The 15,728-nt window shown below is 39.7% G+C and overlaps 2 protein-coding genes across 3 annotated transcripts in view; one reads left to right on the top strand and one right to left on the bottom strand.

The window, feature by feature from the left end:
- The window catches only part of LOC110447356 (WD40 repeat-containing protein SMU1), a 30,055-nt gene extending 21,267 nt beyond the window's left edge, over positions 1-8,788 (bottom strand). Inside the window, exons 1-8 of the mRNA XM_021492975.1 lie at positions 8,737-8,788; positions 7,034-7,244; positions 6,132-6,284; positions 5,373-5,523; positions 3,461-3,549; positions 2,489-2,629; positions 1,105-1,200; positions 137-264 (exon numbers count right to left, since the gene is read on the bottom strand). Of these exons, the coding sequence (XP_021348650.1) occupies positions 137-264; positions 1,105-1,200; positions 2,489-2,629; positions 3,461-3,549; positions 5,373-5,523; positions 6,132-6,284; positions 7,034-7,244; positions 8,737-8,762 (995 nt within the window). The 5' untranslated portion in view covers positions 8,763-8,788. The remainder of the gene's footprint in view (positions 1-136; positions 265-1,104; positions 1,201-2,488; positions 2,630-3,460; positions 3,550-5,372; positions 5,524-6,131; positions 6,285-7,033; positions 7,245-8,736) is intronic.
- Positions 8,789-11,681: 2,893 nt separating this feature from the next.
- Positions 11,682-15,728, top strand: part of LOC110447355 — a 21,929-nt gene continuing 17,882 nt past the window's right edge. Inside the window, exon 1 of one of the 2 annotated variants that reach the window (XM_021492974.1) lies at positions 11,682-11,855. The gene's annotated coding sequence lies outside the window, so the exon portion shown is untranslated. Of the gene's footprint in view, positions 11,940-15,728 lie in introns of both variants that reach the window. The other variant, XM_021492973.1, reaches the window with a different exon arrangement.

The raw sequence follows: 15,728 nt of genomic DNA, 5'->3' as shown, positions 1-15,728 counted from the left end.
TGTGTTACCTGATGGTCTACTGTGTAATTATAGCCCTATACAGTAAGGCATTTCCAGTAACAAGTGTGTTACCTGATGGTCTACTGTGTAATTATAGCCCTATACAGTAAGACATTTCCAGTAACAATTGTGTTACCTGATGGTCTGGTCGAAGGAGGCACTAAGCAGCTGACTGTTATCCTTAGAGAAGCTCACACAAGTGATCCCCTTACTGTGGGCACGCTCAAATCTCCGCAAACACTGGCCAGTCATTATCTTCCACACCTGGAACAGGGGAAGCATCCATATCTTTGTTTATAATTGTCATCAACAAACGTTTTGAAGAAAAATAAAAACTGAGAAGCATTGCCATTAAGACATACTTTGATTAAATACAATACTATATACCGGTATAGTTACACCGTTATTTCTGTGGTCTTTAGCTAGCTAGGTGGATCCACAAATTCAGTAACAGTAAATATATCAGTAGAACTACGAAACCAAAACAGCAAATTCAACACAGCAGAAAGCTGTTATTTCAGGTGGACATAGAAATATCATGCTATGAAATAATGGCAGAGTACAGTATTTAAAGGTCAAGATAGAGTTCAAGAATTTTGTATTTATTTGGAGCCATCCATTCTTAATTATAAAACAAGCAATATTCATTATGTTCCATGTTACCTTTAAAAACAGTATTATAAACAAATAGTTTAATTGCACAATTAAATATGTCTGAGAAAAACTAATATATCAATACAGTCGTACTGTTTCTGATAAATCTGCCCATCAAATTACCAATTTCTTATAAAGTCATACAGGGATTAAGTACTGTTTCTGATAAATCTGCCCATCAAATTACCAATTTCTTAAGTCATACAGGATTTAGGACTGTTTCTGATAAATCTGCCCATCAAATTACCAATTTCTTAAGTCATACAGGGATTAAGTACTGTTTCTAATAAATCTGCCCATCAAATGACCAATTTCTTAAGTCATACAGGGATTAAGTACTGTTTCTCAATAGATGTCACAGTTGAATAAATAAAATCAGATGAATAGAATCTTCAAATGTTTGGAAACTTTTCATTTGACTTTGATAGCTGTATGCTATTTGTCTATTACCTTAATTTTGCCGTCCTGTGCTCCCGTTGCCATCATTTCTGAGTCCCGACTGAACGTCATACACAACACAGCATCGTCCATCATCATAAAGTTGTCCTGTAATGTTAACAAGTAAATATCAACTGCAAGATGACAACAAAACTTGATGTAGTGTGAAACATCCATTCTTATTATCACTGACCACATGAAGTGGTCAGGGGGTGGTCAGACTTGTGAATGTGTATTTATGGTTTGTATTTGTTATTTATAGACTTGCGTTTGTCAGAGAATTTTCCCTGTAATAAACAACAGAACTCTAGAGACATTGCTCAGTGGTATATCAATTGCACTAACACTGGCGCCAGCTACGATAACACAAACCTGGCCTTGGTATCGCACATGTTTTGGTAGCCTGAGGCCACTGTTTGATCAGAACCCTACACTCTGTACTATAGCTAACACAAACCTGGGCTTGGTATCGTAGATGTTTTTGTAGCCTGAGGCCACTGTTTCATCAGAACTCTACACTCTGTACTGTATCTATCACAAACCTGGGCTTGGTATCGCAGATGTTTTGGTAGCCTGAAGCCACTGTTTTATCAGAACACTACACTCTGTACTAAAGCTAACACAACCCTGGGCTTGGTATCGTAGATGTTTTGGTAGCCTGAGGCCACTGTTTGATCAGAACCCTACACTCTGTACTAAAGCTAACACAAACCTGGGCTTGGTATCGCACATGTTTTGGTAGCCTGAGGCCACTGTTTTATCAGAACTCTACACTCTGTACTAGAGCTAACACAAACCTGGGCTTGGTATCGTAGATGTTTTGGTAGCCTGAGGCCACTTTTTGATCAGAACGCTACACTCTGTACTAAAGCTAACACAAACCTGGGCTTGGTATCGTAGATGTTTTGGTAGCCTGAGGCCACTGTTTGATCAGAACATTACACTCTGTACTAAAGCTAACACAAACCTGGCCTTGGCACGTGGATGTTTTGGTAGCCTGAGGCCACTGTTTGATCAGAACTCTACACTCTGTACTAAAGCTAACACAAACCTGGGCTTGGTACCGCAGATGTTTTGGTAGCCTGAGGCCACTGTTTGATCAGAACTCTACACTCTGTACTGTATAGTAACACAAACCTGGGCTTGGTATCGTAGATGTTTTGGTAGCCTGAGGCCACTGTTTTATCAGAACTCTACACTCTGTACTAAAGCTAACACAAACCTGGGCTTGGTATTGTTGATGTTTTGGAAGCCTGAGGCCACTGTTTGATCAGAACTCTACACTCTGTACTGTATAGTAACACAAACCTGGGCTTGGTATCGTAGATGTTTTGGTAGCCTGAGGCCACTTTTTGATCAGAACTCTACACTCTGTACTGTATAGGTTAATACAAACCTGGGCTTGGTACCGCAGATCTTTCCTGATTTTTCCGGTGGTGAAGTTCCAGACCTCAACAAATCCATCCACTGACCCAGTGACCAGGTACTGACCGTCGGGCGAGAAACGGGCACACTCTATATGGGCCTTCTGTCCAAACTGTGTTTACAAAAAAGTTATGGTCAACAAAGCATTTCTAGAAACAAATATTTTCTCATTTGTTTCCTAAAAGTTGCCTTTTAGATTCTGAGCAAATAATACATTCATTTCAAAATATTTTATTGTTAATAAATTTGTACAAAAAATATAATTACAAGTATTACATCAGAAATATAACAGTACCGTACATGTATTAATAAAGGGATAAGACAACATGCTAAGTCTATATCAGTCTTTTCCTATAGAACCAGAATCCAATCATTTTGATTTCATTAATAAATCAAAGTTATGGGAGGTAGATAGGACAATAACATGATTATGACAAATTATTCATTAAAATATCAATTCAGCCAAAATATTTAAACCTAGAAGACACTGGCCAAAACAGTGAAACTTTATTGTGGTGATCTTATTTCTATATTACAGGACACACATGGTTACCTTGATGGTCTTACTGAGCTGTGTGGGAAACTTTATTGTGGTGATCTTATTTCTATATTACAGGACACACATGGTTACCTTGATGGTCTTACTGAGCTGTGTGGGAAACTTTATTGTGGTGATCTTATTTCTATATTACAGGACACACATGGTTACCTTGATGGTCTTACTGAGCTGTGTGGGAAACTTTATTGTGGTGATCTTATTTCTATATTACAGGACACACATGGTTACCTTGATGGTCTTACTGAGCTGTGTGGGAAACTTTATTGTGGTGATCTTATTTCTATATTACAGGACACACATGGTTACCTTGATGGTCTTACTGAGCTGTGTGGGAAACTTTATTGTGGTGATCTTATTTCTATATTACAGGACACACATGGTTACCTTGATGGTCTTACTGAGCTGTGTGGGAAACTTCTCCTCCTCCTGTTCCTTCACTGCAGCTTTTCCTCGGAACACATCAATTGTTGTTCCTGTAATGAAATTCCACGTAGATATGTAGGAGGATACTCATGTTTCTTATATAGAGCCGCTATAGGTTTCATCACACCCCATCCATTCTCAAGTTTTACTGTCTACTTTTAAGAACGTAGAAACTGTTGTTTTGTATACCAAGAATCCCCTATAATACTAAAGCATGAATAAGAGAGAGACTGGGGATTCGGGGTTGCAGCTTCTATGGCTGGGTGTATTATCAGGGTTAGACTATTTTTGTTCAGTATTGTTTTGGTTTTGATTTTGTATTGTTTAACGGCTCATCGACAGTGTGAGTCATTTAGGGCCAACAACACTGTCAAAAAAGACATTCACGAAAATAAACACATCAAACCAAAACTTAATAGCTTAAAATATGTAAAGGATTAAAGAAATACATCAATATCGAATAAATTGGCTGCTCAATATATCATATTTTTTGGTAAAGATCAATAAAGTGTAAATAGTCATATATTAATTGCATAGAAACTGTATCGAATAATCTTTTCATAGACGGTACATCATAAAATCTGTCACGTATTTGTTTGAAATTGGCGCATTCAATCAAAAAGTGTTTGGCTGTAAATGGTTGATTGCATGCATGACAATAAGGCTGGTCTTCCTTACGCAAAATGTAGCCATGTGTGATGTAGGTATGTCCTATGTGCAGTCACGAGAGGACAATTTCCTCTCTGCGGTCTGCTCTGCTTGTTGCACATGAACCCAAATTAGGTTGAATTGCAAATAACTTGCTGTTTAATTCTTCAGACCATTTATTTTGCCAATTCCTTTTAATAAAACTTGATATAGAAGGTTTAAAATCAGAAAAAGGCAGTTTAATATCTTTGTTGTCCTGTTGACTAGACTTTCTTAAGGAAACTTCTCCAGAACAGAACATAAAAAGTAACTGATTGTATACGGGACATCAAAAAACTACTATTATGAAGATATGTCGAAGTTTTAGGAATTTTTTTATGATTTCAAGCAATATATTTGTATTATTAGGTGTTTTCCAAAAGATATATTCTAATTTTAAAATCTATCTGTCAAATGATATTGTAAATTTAATATAATTTATTTTACAAGCACAAAAGACCAGTAAGGTTAGTTGATTCACTCGTCCTTGAAGAAATCTAAAGGACTATTGTTAGTGTTACATCCTGAATAGAGCATATATATGACCCTGTGTAGGAGGTGCTATGGGCAGGTATAGAGAAGCTGTTCTATACTCGGGACTTTGGGAGACAACAGAAGTTCAGGCCCGGCTCCTTATACATCACTAAGCCTATACATATTTATACTAACCTGTCAATGCAGTGTAATTCAGTTTTGGATACTGTATCTATTACCAAATGTTTATGGTGCAATCACCTGTGTGTTACGATCATAGTCCTAGATCATAGGTACACATGTACAGTTAAACTAAATTGAAATACTTTAAATGATTATCAACTATACAGGGTTTTACATGAAGCAGAATCCTGCTTCAAATATCCCCTTTTTTCATTACAGGGCCCCTAAAATCTGAACACATGTGTCCCCATGACATCCTGAAATGACAACTTCAATAAATCTAGTCTCCAAACTTTAATTTCCAGTCACAAATTTTGATGATGTATATGACTTCAAGCAATGAATACTGAAAATTATCATTTATGAGGACCACAAACATTTATCTAGGACCCCCGGTTTTCAATCAAGGGGGTCTTAAGGACCCTCAAAGTCAAAATGGAATGTAAAACCCTGCCTTTAACACCTCTATAGGAAATGTCCTGTTAATCTTAATCACTGAAAGTGAACAGAAATATTTCGAGTGTCGTACCTGGGGGAAGGAGCCCTTGGTGCTGCTGCCATTTGAGAGATTGTCCGAGCAGAGCCAGCAGACGTGAGGGAGGCACCACGTTAACCTCTCCAGCCAAGGCTGTTGCTATGGCGTTTCTTCTTCTTTCTTTCGTCTGGCCTTCTTGGTACGCCTTAAGAATAAATAAGAAATACAAGCATTGAAATATGATTCATTAAGAAAACAAGACATACAAATCTCACCATATGATTTCTAATAAACCTCTTACAATAAGTCAGAGGATTTTTCATTATTTTAGGAATGGAGCTTGTGACTTTGGTAATGAGAAAATTGTGTCAGGGTAATTCAAATGGGGAAATTTCAGAATTATATCAAAATTATATTTTTTTCAAAGTACCATTAACTAGACTAATCTATTACATTTTATAAGTGTTTGATGTATTTTGATAATGATAAATAATCAATGTTTAATTCTTTTTATAAAATGTTGTTCATTTGTATCATTTTCATATATGTGATGAATCCAGAATCAATATTTCAAAATCACACTCATGAAATATATCTGTATTTTCCCATATTCATGAAAGATGTATGTTATTTAACAGGAAACCATTAACCACTGTAGACCATAATGGACTTATCCATGGTAGGGTTAATTAAAGTTACAAAGGGGTGAAAGGGTTAATATCCTCTTTCTATCTTATTGGTATGAAAGTTTATTCCAAATGTCATCTGAATACAACTTATGAGGGGATAGATTGTGATAAACACTGCATTTACCTCTCTGGGATCAAAATAGGATCGAGCCAGCATGTTCTCCAGATGGATGTATCGGTCCGGTTGGTTCTGTTTCATCATGATCATGGGATCTGTTTGTCTAAGTAAGGACCTGGCTGCACCCAATTCTCTCAACTCTATCAACTCCAGCACAATCTGAAAAACAAATTATTAATATTACTGTCATGTCTTTCTTGTGACTTCATCTTTTGATGGCCAGGACTCAATAATAAGACATTGACTTAAACAGATAATGAAGCCTGTTATAACTGCCAATCCCTGATACATGTATTAAGAAGCACAGCCTGCAAAGCACCTGTCAACAGTTACCTGAGAGAAAACTTCTTTTTGATAGTAAGTTTTCATATGGACTATTTCTTATAGGGGTGGTCTCACATGATAGGTTCTCTTTATAGTTTATCAAAACTGAATCTAGAACATCGTAATAAAAATTCTCTGCACAAGATAGGAATTTCTAACTGATATTTTTATCATTATCATGAAATCCATGCTGGTATCATTACCATCTTCCAATATATTCTGTAGTATGTATACAGGGTTCGACACTTACACTTGTCCGTCCGTCCTGGACTAGTAAAAAGTAAGGACTAAAGAAATGTTCAATACCTGTTAGTCCTACATATATATACAGACTATTCTTTTTTATCTCTCCCTATCTGATACTGATATGTTCCCGACATTTACTGAGGCCAGAACAAGTAATGAATTTTACAACAGCCTGTTTCTTTATGAGTTGGGAAAACATAGTATTATTTTTATTGAAATTAGCAATATATTCCTCTTATTTTGGTCATTTTGGTAACATAAAGCACTTTTTAGCGAGGGGAAACAGCCTGTATTCGGCTGTAAATTTGAGCACACAAACACTGTCCACATGTGTTTACCTGTTCGTACAGATCGATGAGCTTCTGGTCGGGGAGTTTGAGTGTCTGTATGGCCTGTAGCACAGTATCCCAGTGACCGCTGTTGATGTCCGAGACGAATCCATCCACAGAATCGACGGTGTTGAGGGAGATTCCACTCTCCTCTTGAAGAACAGACAATGTCCTTAACAAGTTGTTCTCCTTCAGGTACTGCTCAATCAAACGCACAACACTGCAATAAATATAAACTTATGTGAAAGAATTGGGGAAAAAAACAGCAGACCAGAACAAAATTACAACCCCTGTAAAAGATGTCTGTGCATATAGTTAAGAGGATCCAAGTTTTGTAGTGCTATTTTTTCCCATTTTGTGACAATCTAGTACCCTCTAGGAGATATAATAAAAGTTTACAAAATTATGAACAATTTTCATGATAAAGTTACCACTGGGATATTTGACCATCACATAGGAGCCAGAATGAGAGGCAATTCACAAAAACTACAGAAAAAATACTGTAGACTGGATATCCGCAAATACTCCTTTGGACTCAGAATCGTCGATATATGGAACAGCCTACCAGATTCGGTCGTACAGGAAACCACCATTAAAGACTTTGAACTATTCGAAATGCTTGGAATGCAGGGTCACGTTACAAATGTCTGAAACACACATATGCTATAATGATATGGGTCACAACACATGTTTATGTGTGCTGTGACCCATATCAGTATAGCATATGTGTATTTCAGACATTTGTAACGTGACCCTGTGCTTGGAACTAAAATTTAACCATCTTGTTAGCTTAAAATTCATTACCGGAAGTGACCATTAATTTTATTTTATTTTATGCATAATTATTGATATGGATATAGAGGCATAACAATGCCTGCGTCCATTATATATCTGTTGTATCCTTATTGTACAGGTCCAGTACACTCTGCCGATTGAGCAATATAGCTTTAAAGACCTATAATAGCTCTATTGACCTATATGAAATAGGTATTTTGAGTGATTTTCTTTTTTAAAGAAACTAAACAAAGTCGCTTTTAAAAGAAGATTGTATCATTAGGTTGATAACAAAGGACATTAAATATAAGTATTCTTTTTAAAAAATAATGATGTAAAAAAATCAGAAATTTTACATTTATGAAAAATGAAAATAAACATCTAACTGTATGCTCTTTGTAGTCAACATTACCATAAACCTTATTGTTTTATGAGACTTTGCTTTCATTTAATGAAATTTGAAATCTGAGAAAATAAAGCTCAATACAGCTATAATTTATAGGTGTATATAGCTACATAGGTCTTTATAGCTATATAGCTCAATCGGCAGAGTGTACTGGACCTGTTCATGTGTTGTATACACTATTGAATCGACTAAAATCACGATAAAAAAAGTAATGTTTCGGCGATTACACGTCTGTTAGATAACCGAACCACGCAGCAGTGAAGCAGACGTAAAACAGTTCAAACAAACAAACAACGATTATTCGCTTTCATCGACTCGACACGTTTCATAGTGAAAGTAAGCTGTATCCTAGCCAAAATCCAATATTGTTGTTGTCATCGATTTGTGGATGTTTTTTGACGAAAACTGAAAGTGCATTTCCTTTTCCAAGACCAAAGAAGGTAACAATAGATTATGTCCATCCTAATGACGCTTTCACAAAATGAGGTGATGCATGGATCGCGTAAATATTCAGCTTTACAAGGAAACTTACTCTGCTGACTCTATTTCGACCGCCATGCTTGTGTTTACAGGAAGTCAATATCACCGAAACGCTTCACGCTTTGGTACAAAGGAAACAAATCGCATGTGTGACTATGATGTTTGTGTTTTTGAGTAAAAAGAGCGGGTAATTTAAACTATGAAAAATGATTAAGGTAATGTTCGTTTTTCCAGACAAAACTGTTCGTCTATATCAAAATAGTAAATTATAGGGATAAAGCATGGCATGCCTGCAAATGTAGATTTAAACATATTTGAATGACAAATAACATATGTTTAAATCAAATGTAGATGCAGATCTTGAAAGTTCCCGAGACCCGACAAATTTTAACGTTAAAAGATTAGAATTTAGAGTATTCCATCCCTAACGTAAGCCGTAACGTTATAACCCAACACAGAATTAGGCTTATATAGAGTCTACGTGTATATTTCCGCCAATAGAAATGAAATTTACACATATGAAGTGTTAATTTTGTAAGCATCTTTGACAGGTCCCGGCTGTTCAAAGTCTGGTTAGTTTAATTACTACAAGAGAATATTTTTTTAAAGTGATTTTAAAGAATAAAAAGGATATACGAAACATACTGTGTTTAATTACGTACAATTCTCATTAATGTAACTTTTAGATTTAGTTTCGATATCTTTCAAAGTATCCTTGATGAGAATATTTAATAAAAGTCTCGGTAATTAGCTAAGCAAACTTTAAACAATTTGGTTATGAAGTAATTGCATAGACGTAAGTTATGTTAACATTTTGATCAACAAGGAAGCACACATTAGAGGCATTGAAGCACATAGTTTAAGATATATAACATAAAATATGTAATAGGAAAGAGAGTAGTGTGCTTCCACCGGGAATCGAACCCGCGATCACCGACTTTCTAGTCCTGTATACGTCTCTGCACTGAGCCAAAGGGAGGCTAGCGATATCATATGTACAATTAAAATCTGCCAATTGAAAATTCTGAACACTTCTTCTTCACTTGTCCAAATTACTCTAATTCCATGAACTTAATCCATGATATATATACCAGAGCTGGATACTTAAATCTTCAACTTTTGCCCGATAGCACCGTTGATTTATATCCTACAAGCTGAGCCCATGGCATGTTCTATTAGGAAAAATATAACAATAAAAGGAATTGATATTCCGTATAGTAAAAATGGAAAAGTTGAAGCAAAAATTGATATGTTTGCCGACGACTCACAATTATTTGCTGGTAATGAGAAATATATTCCTTTAATCTTTAAAGTTTTAAACCAATACGGAAAGGCATCTGGTGCAAAAAGAAAAAAGAAAAAAACAAAAGGCATGTTCATAGGTACATGGAAACAGAGACCTCCTAACTTTAAGGAAATCACTTGGGTAGAGCGAATAAAGGCTCTTGCGATAATGCATGGTTATGGAATAAACTTGGATGAACTTTGGGAAGAAAAAATAAGAAAAATTGAGTCAACCATACGTTGTTGGAAAAAACGAAATCTTACACTTCAAGGAAAAATTCTTATAATAAAATCATTAATACTCTGAACTATCAACTATGAAGCATCACAGACAATCATACCACAGAAACATAAAATCACCAAAAATAAAATAATTTGCACATATTTATGGAACTCCAACTTTCTGGAAGTACTGATTTACCTTCTGAAATAAATATACTGATTTTGTCTAATGTTGAAAAGTACATAAATGCATCCAAACGGTTAGGATGATGTAAATAAATGTTTAAATATAATCAATCTATTATATAAGTTTTTTGCATGTACATACAATTAAATGAATTATTTGCTGTAATTACCTAATTCAATCATAATTGTTGATAGTTGCTAGTCAATTTAGATAATATTGTAAATATCATATAGTGAATGAGTATTGACACGAGTGTGTATAGTGAGTGTAAGTAGTTAATTGTATGAATGTATGATTGAGTGTATGAATTGAATACAATAATATAAATAGCTTATTAATTACATGTATATATATAATATCATACTTACACCATCATGGAGAAGATTGATATAGGCCTATCCTGTTATCTGATCCATTTATATATGTTTATTTATATATATAATAAAATTTGTTAAAACAAAAATCTGCCACACTTGTAATTGATTAGAACCTGATAAATCGTTACCGGTATGAAACCAAGTTTGACGTACAAGTATTTCTATTTCAGCAAACTGATACACATCCAGATGAGGTCACTGTTGCTATTTATAGGTCAACTACAGTTTCAGGGTGGATGGGTGTATGTTATAGGAAATGAAAGAGAAATAAAAGGCCAGAGCAAGATTCGAACTGGGGACCCTCCGAACTCTAGAGGGACGCTCTTACCAATTGAACTATCACATGGTCGCCGACGATTGCCTTTCAGAAAAATAGAAGTTCAGTTACGCTACAAAGTATATATACAAAGACAAAAATGCACACGTACATTTACTATTGTACGCAATACGGTATTGTTTAAACAGAACAGACAAAATATTACACAGGAGCACGGTAGTACAGGTAATAGTCAAGCTCTGTTATTATACTCGTTGAAAATAAAATGTCTGGTTAGCTTCGCCCCATACTATTATAATCGTAAATCAAGCTAACAAAACATGTAATAACATTGCTAAAGTACTGTATTGATAATACACCTTTACCGTTTACGGTCACCCATTCTTTTTCTATTTACGCCAGGACTTAAAGAGGGGGCCACTTTAAGGTGATTTCATATCACTTAATTTTATTCATGAACTAATTTTCTTTATAACTTCGATAACGGCATATCATATTTCAGGAATGTTACTTAAACTTTATGCATACAAATAAAGAGGTGATTTGTTTCGAGCTGGTATGGTGTAAGGGTAAACGCAGATGATATATAACGTGAACCGGGCTTTATCGATTATCCCTAATGGGCCCATTTAAAGGGGGAATTCCTTTTCGCCGCCCTGACAGGATTCGTCATATAGCTGACACCAATAACCCGACAAAAACATCGATATGGGGTTGAAAATCTTGGTCAACAGAGGTTTTGATTTTATTATTAACGAACTAGTCATCGACATTGCAACATACGTTCTACGTGGAAGTGTTTTATAATAATTCATAATAATTATGTAAGTAATATCAGTGACAGCACTCAGGAATTGTTCTCGACTAATGTGGATTTTAACTGGACAGGATAGATACCTATTCTTCAGGTTAGTGCACAGTAATGGTTTGTTTACAAATGGCTACGTTCCACCTGATCAAGGTTAGTACTGACTGACCAGGTCAGTTTAGTAATATGCGGAGTAGGGCAGGGACATTTATAAGAATGTTTGATGAATAATCGACGCTACAAATGTATGAAAGCAGTCAATATAGCTTATGTTATACAAACCACTTATGTAAATATATTCTCTACCTGGCTAGCACTAATTCAGTCTTACTATATATTGTTAAAAGGGGGTTGTCTGGGCTTCAGAAGCAGCCTTTCCCATGCATCCGAATATTTTTAAAAACCGTGCATTGTCCCTTTCTACGTTAAGTGTTCATCCGCTCTTACAGGCATTTGTTAATTAAAACCATTTAAATCATCCAGAAGACCCCTTCCTCTCCCCCCCCCCCCCCCCCCACCAAACCACACCCACACCCCACACATCTCGCCCCTAACCACACCCCCCACCACCAAACCACACCCACACCCCACACATCTCGCCCCTAACCACACCCCCCACCACCAAACCACACCCACATCTCCCACATCTCGCCCCTAACCCAACCCCCACCAAACCACCCCCACATCTCACACATCAGGCATCTAACCACACCACCGCCAAACCACACCCACATCTCACACATCCCGCCTCTAACCACACCCCACCACCACCAAACCACACCCACATCTCACACATCAGGCATCTAACCACACCACCACCAAACCACACCCACATCTCACACATCTCGCCCCTACCCACCCCCACCATCACCAAACCACACCCACATATCACACATCTCGCCCCTAACCACACCCACCACCACCAAACCCCACCCACATCTCACACATCTCGCCCCTAACCCCACCCACCATCACCAAACCACACCCACATATCACACATCTCGCCCCTAACCACACCCACCACCACCAAACCCCACCCACATCTCACACATCTCGCCTCTAACCCCACCACCACCAAACCACACCCACATATCACACATCTCGCCTCTAACCACCCCCACCACCACCAAACCACACCCACATCTCACAAATCTCGCCCCTAACCACACCCACCATCACCAAACCACACCCACATCTCACACATCTCGCCTCTACCCACACCCACCACCAAACCACACCCACATCTCACACATCCCGCCTCTACCCCCACCACCACCAAACCACACCCACATCTCACACATCCCGCCTCTACCCCCACCACCACCAAACCACACCCACATCTCACAAATCTCGCCCCTAACCACACCCACCATCACCAAACCAAACCCACATATCACACATCTCGCCTCTAACCACACCACCACCAAACCACACCCACATCCCACACATCTCGCCCCTACCCCCACCACCCCCAAACCACACCCACATCTCACACATCTCGCCTCTACCCACACCCACCACCAAACCACACCCACATCTCACACATCCCGCCTCTACCCCCACCACCACCAAACCACACCCACATCTCACAAATCTCGCCCCTAACCACACCCACCATCACCAAACCACACCCACATATCACACATCTCGCCTCTAACCACCCCCACCACCAAACCACACCCACATCTCACACATCTAGCCTCTAACCACACCCACCACCACCTAACCACACCCACATCTCACACATCTCGCCCCTAACCACCCCCACCACCACCAAACCACACCCACATCTCACAAATCTCGCCCCTAACCACACCCACCATCACCAAACCAAACCCACATATCACACATCTCGCCTCTAACCACACCCACCACCACCTAACCACACCCACATCTCACACATCTCGCCCCTAACCGCACCCACCACCACCAAACCACACCCACATCTCACACATCTAGCCTCTAACCACACCCACCACCACCTAACCACACCCACATCTCACACATCTCGCCCCTAACCGCACCCACCACCACCAAACCACACCCACATCTCACACATCAGGCATCTAACCACACCACCACCAAACCACACCCACATATCACACATCTCGCCCCTAACCACACCCACCACCACCAAACCCCACCCACATCTCACACATCTCGCCTCTAACCACACCCCACCACCACCAAACCACACCCGCATCTCACACATCAGGCATCTAACCACACCACCACCAAACCACACCCACATCTCACACATCTAGCCTCTAACCACACCCACCACCACCTAACCACACCCACATCTCACACATCTCGCCCCTACCCCCACCACCCCCAAACCACACCCACATCTCACACATCAGGCATCTAACCACACCACCACCAAACCACACCCACATATCACACATCTCGCCTCTAACCACCCCCACCACCACCAAACCACACCCACATCTCACAAATCTCGCCCCTAACCACACCCACCATCACCAAACCACACCCACATATCACACTTCTCGCCTCTAACCCGACCACCACCAAACCACACCCCCATATCACACATCTCGCCTCTAACCCGACCACCACCAAACCACCCCCACATATCACACATCTCGCCTCTAACCCGACCCCCACCAAACCACACCCACATATCACACATCTCGCCCCTAACCACACCCACCACCACCAAACCCCACCCACATCTCACACATCTCGCCCCTAACCACCCCCACCATCACCAAACCACACCCACATATCACACATCTCGCCTCTAACCACCCCCACCACCAAACCACACCCACATCTCACACATCTAGCCTCTAACCACACCCACCACCACCTAACCACACCCACATCTCACACATCTCGCCCCTAACCGCACCCACCACCACCAAACCACACCCACATCTCACAAATCTCGCCCCTAACCACACCCACCATCACCAAACCACACCCACATATCACACATCTCGCCTCTAACCCGACCACCACCAAACCACACCCACATATCACACATCTCGCCTCTAACCACACCCACCACCACCAAACCACACCCACATCTCACACATCTCGCCTCTAACCACACCCACCACCACCTAACCACACCCACATCTCACACATCTCGCCCCTAACCACACCCACCCCCACCAAACCACACCCACATCTCACACATCCCGCCCCTAACCACACCCACCATCACCAAACCACACCCACATATCACACATCTCGCCTCTAACCACACCCACCACCAAACCACACCCACATCTCACACATTTCGCCCCTAACCCCACCACCACCAAACCACACCCGCATCTCACACATCTCGCCTCTAACCACACCCACCCCCAACCCACACCCAAATCTCACACATCTCGCCCCTAACCACACCCCCCCCCCCCAAACCACACCCACATCTCACACATCTCGCCTCTAACCACACCCCACCACCACCAAACCACACTCACATCTCACACATCTCGCCCCTCACCACACCCCTACCCCTCGATTTGTCGCTGGATCGTGTTCATATTCTGCAACCAGCGACAGAACTCGGATGAGGTATGAGTGGAGCTGTCGCCATTGCCTGCCCCTGGAGTTTGAACACGTATACCCTGTTATAGATGTTAACCCTGATTACATACTGTCTCGTAACATATATGCTGAATTACCATAATGTATGTTGTAAACATATATTTCTACGACATGAAGAGAACATTGGAGTTATTCTAGCTCCTAGCACACATAAACCCAGAGACGCATACATCATACTACAATACATGTCTTTGATATAGTACCTAAGGTTTGCTATCAAGCTGAAAAAATGTTGCATAATGGCGGCATGAACAAATATCGCTGCTCACCACTGTATCTCTTGACTTCAGATCTCCCCCCC

The sequence above is a fragment of the Mizuhopecten yessoensis genome, unplaced genomic scaffold, assembly GCF_002113885.1.
Source record: "Mizuhopecten yessoensis strain PY_sf001 unplaced genomic scaffold, ASM211388v2 scaffold3337, whole genome shotgun sequence".
In the NCBI taxonomy this organism is placed as follows: domain Eukaryota; kingdom Metazoa; phylum Mollusca; class Bivalvia; order Pectinida; family Pectinidae; genus Mizuhopecten; species Mizuhopecten yessoensis.
Note: the sequence above shows the minus strand (reverse complement) of the source record. Positions and strands in the feature narration are given on the sequence as shown.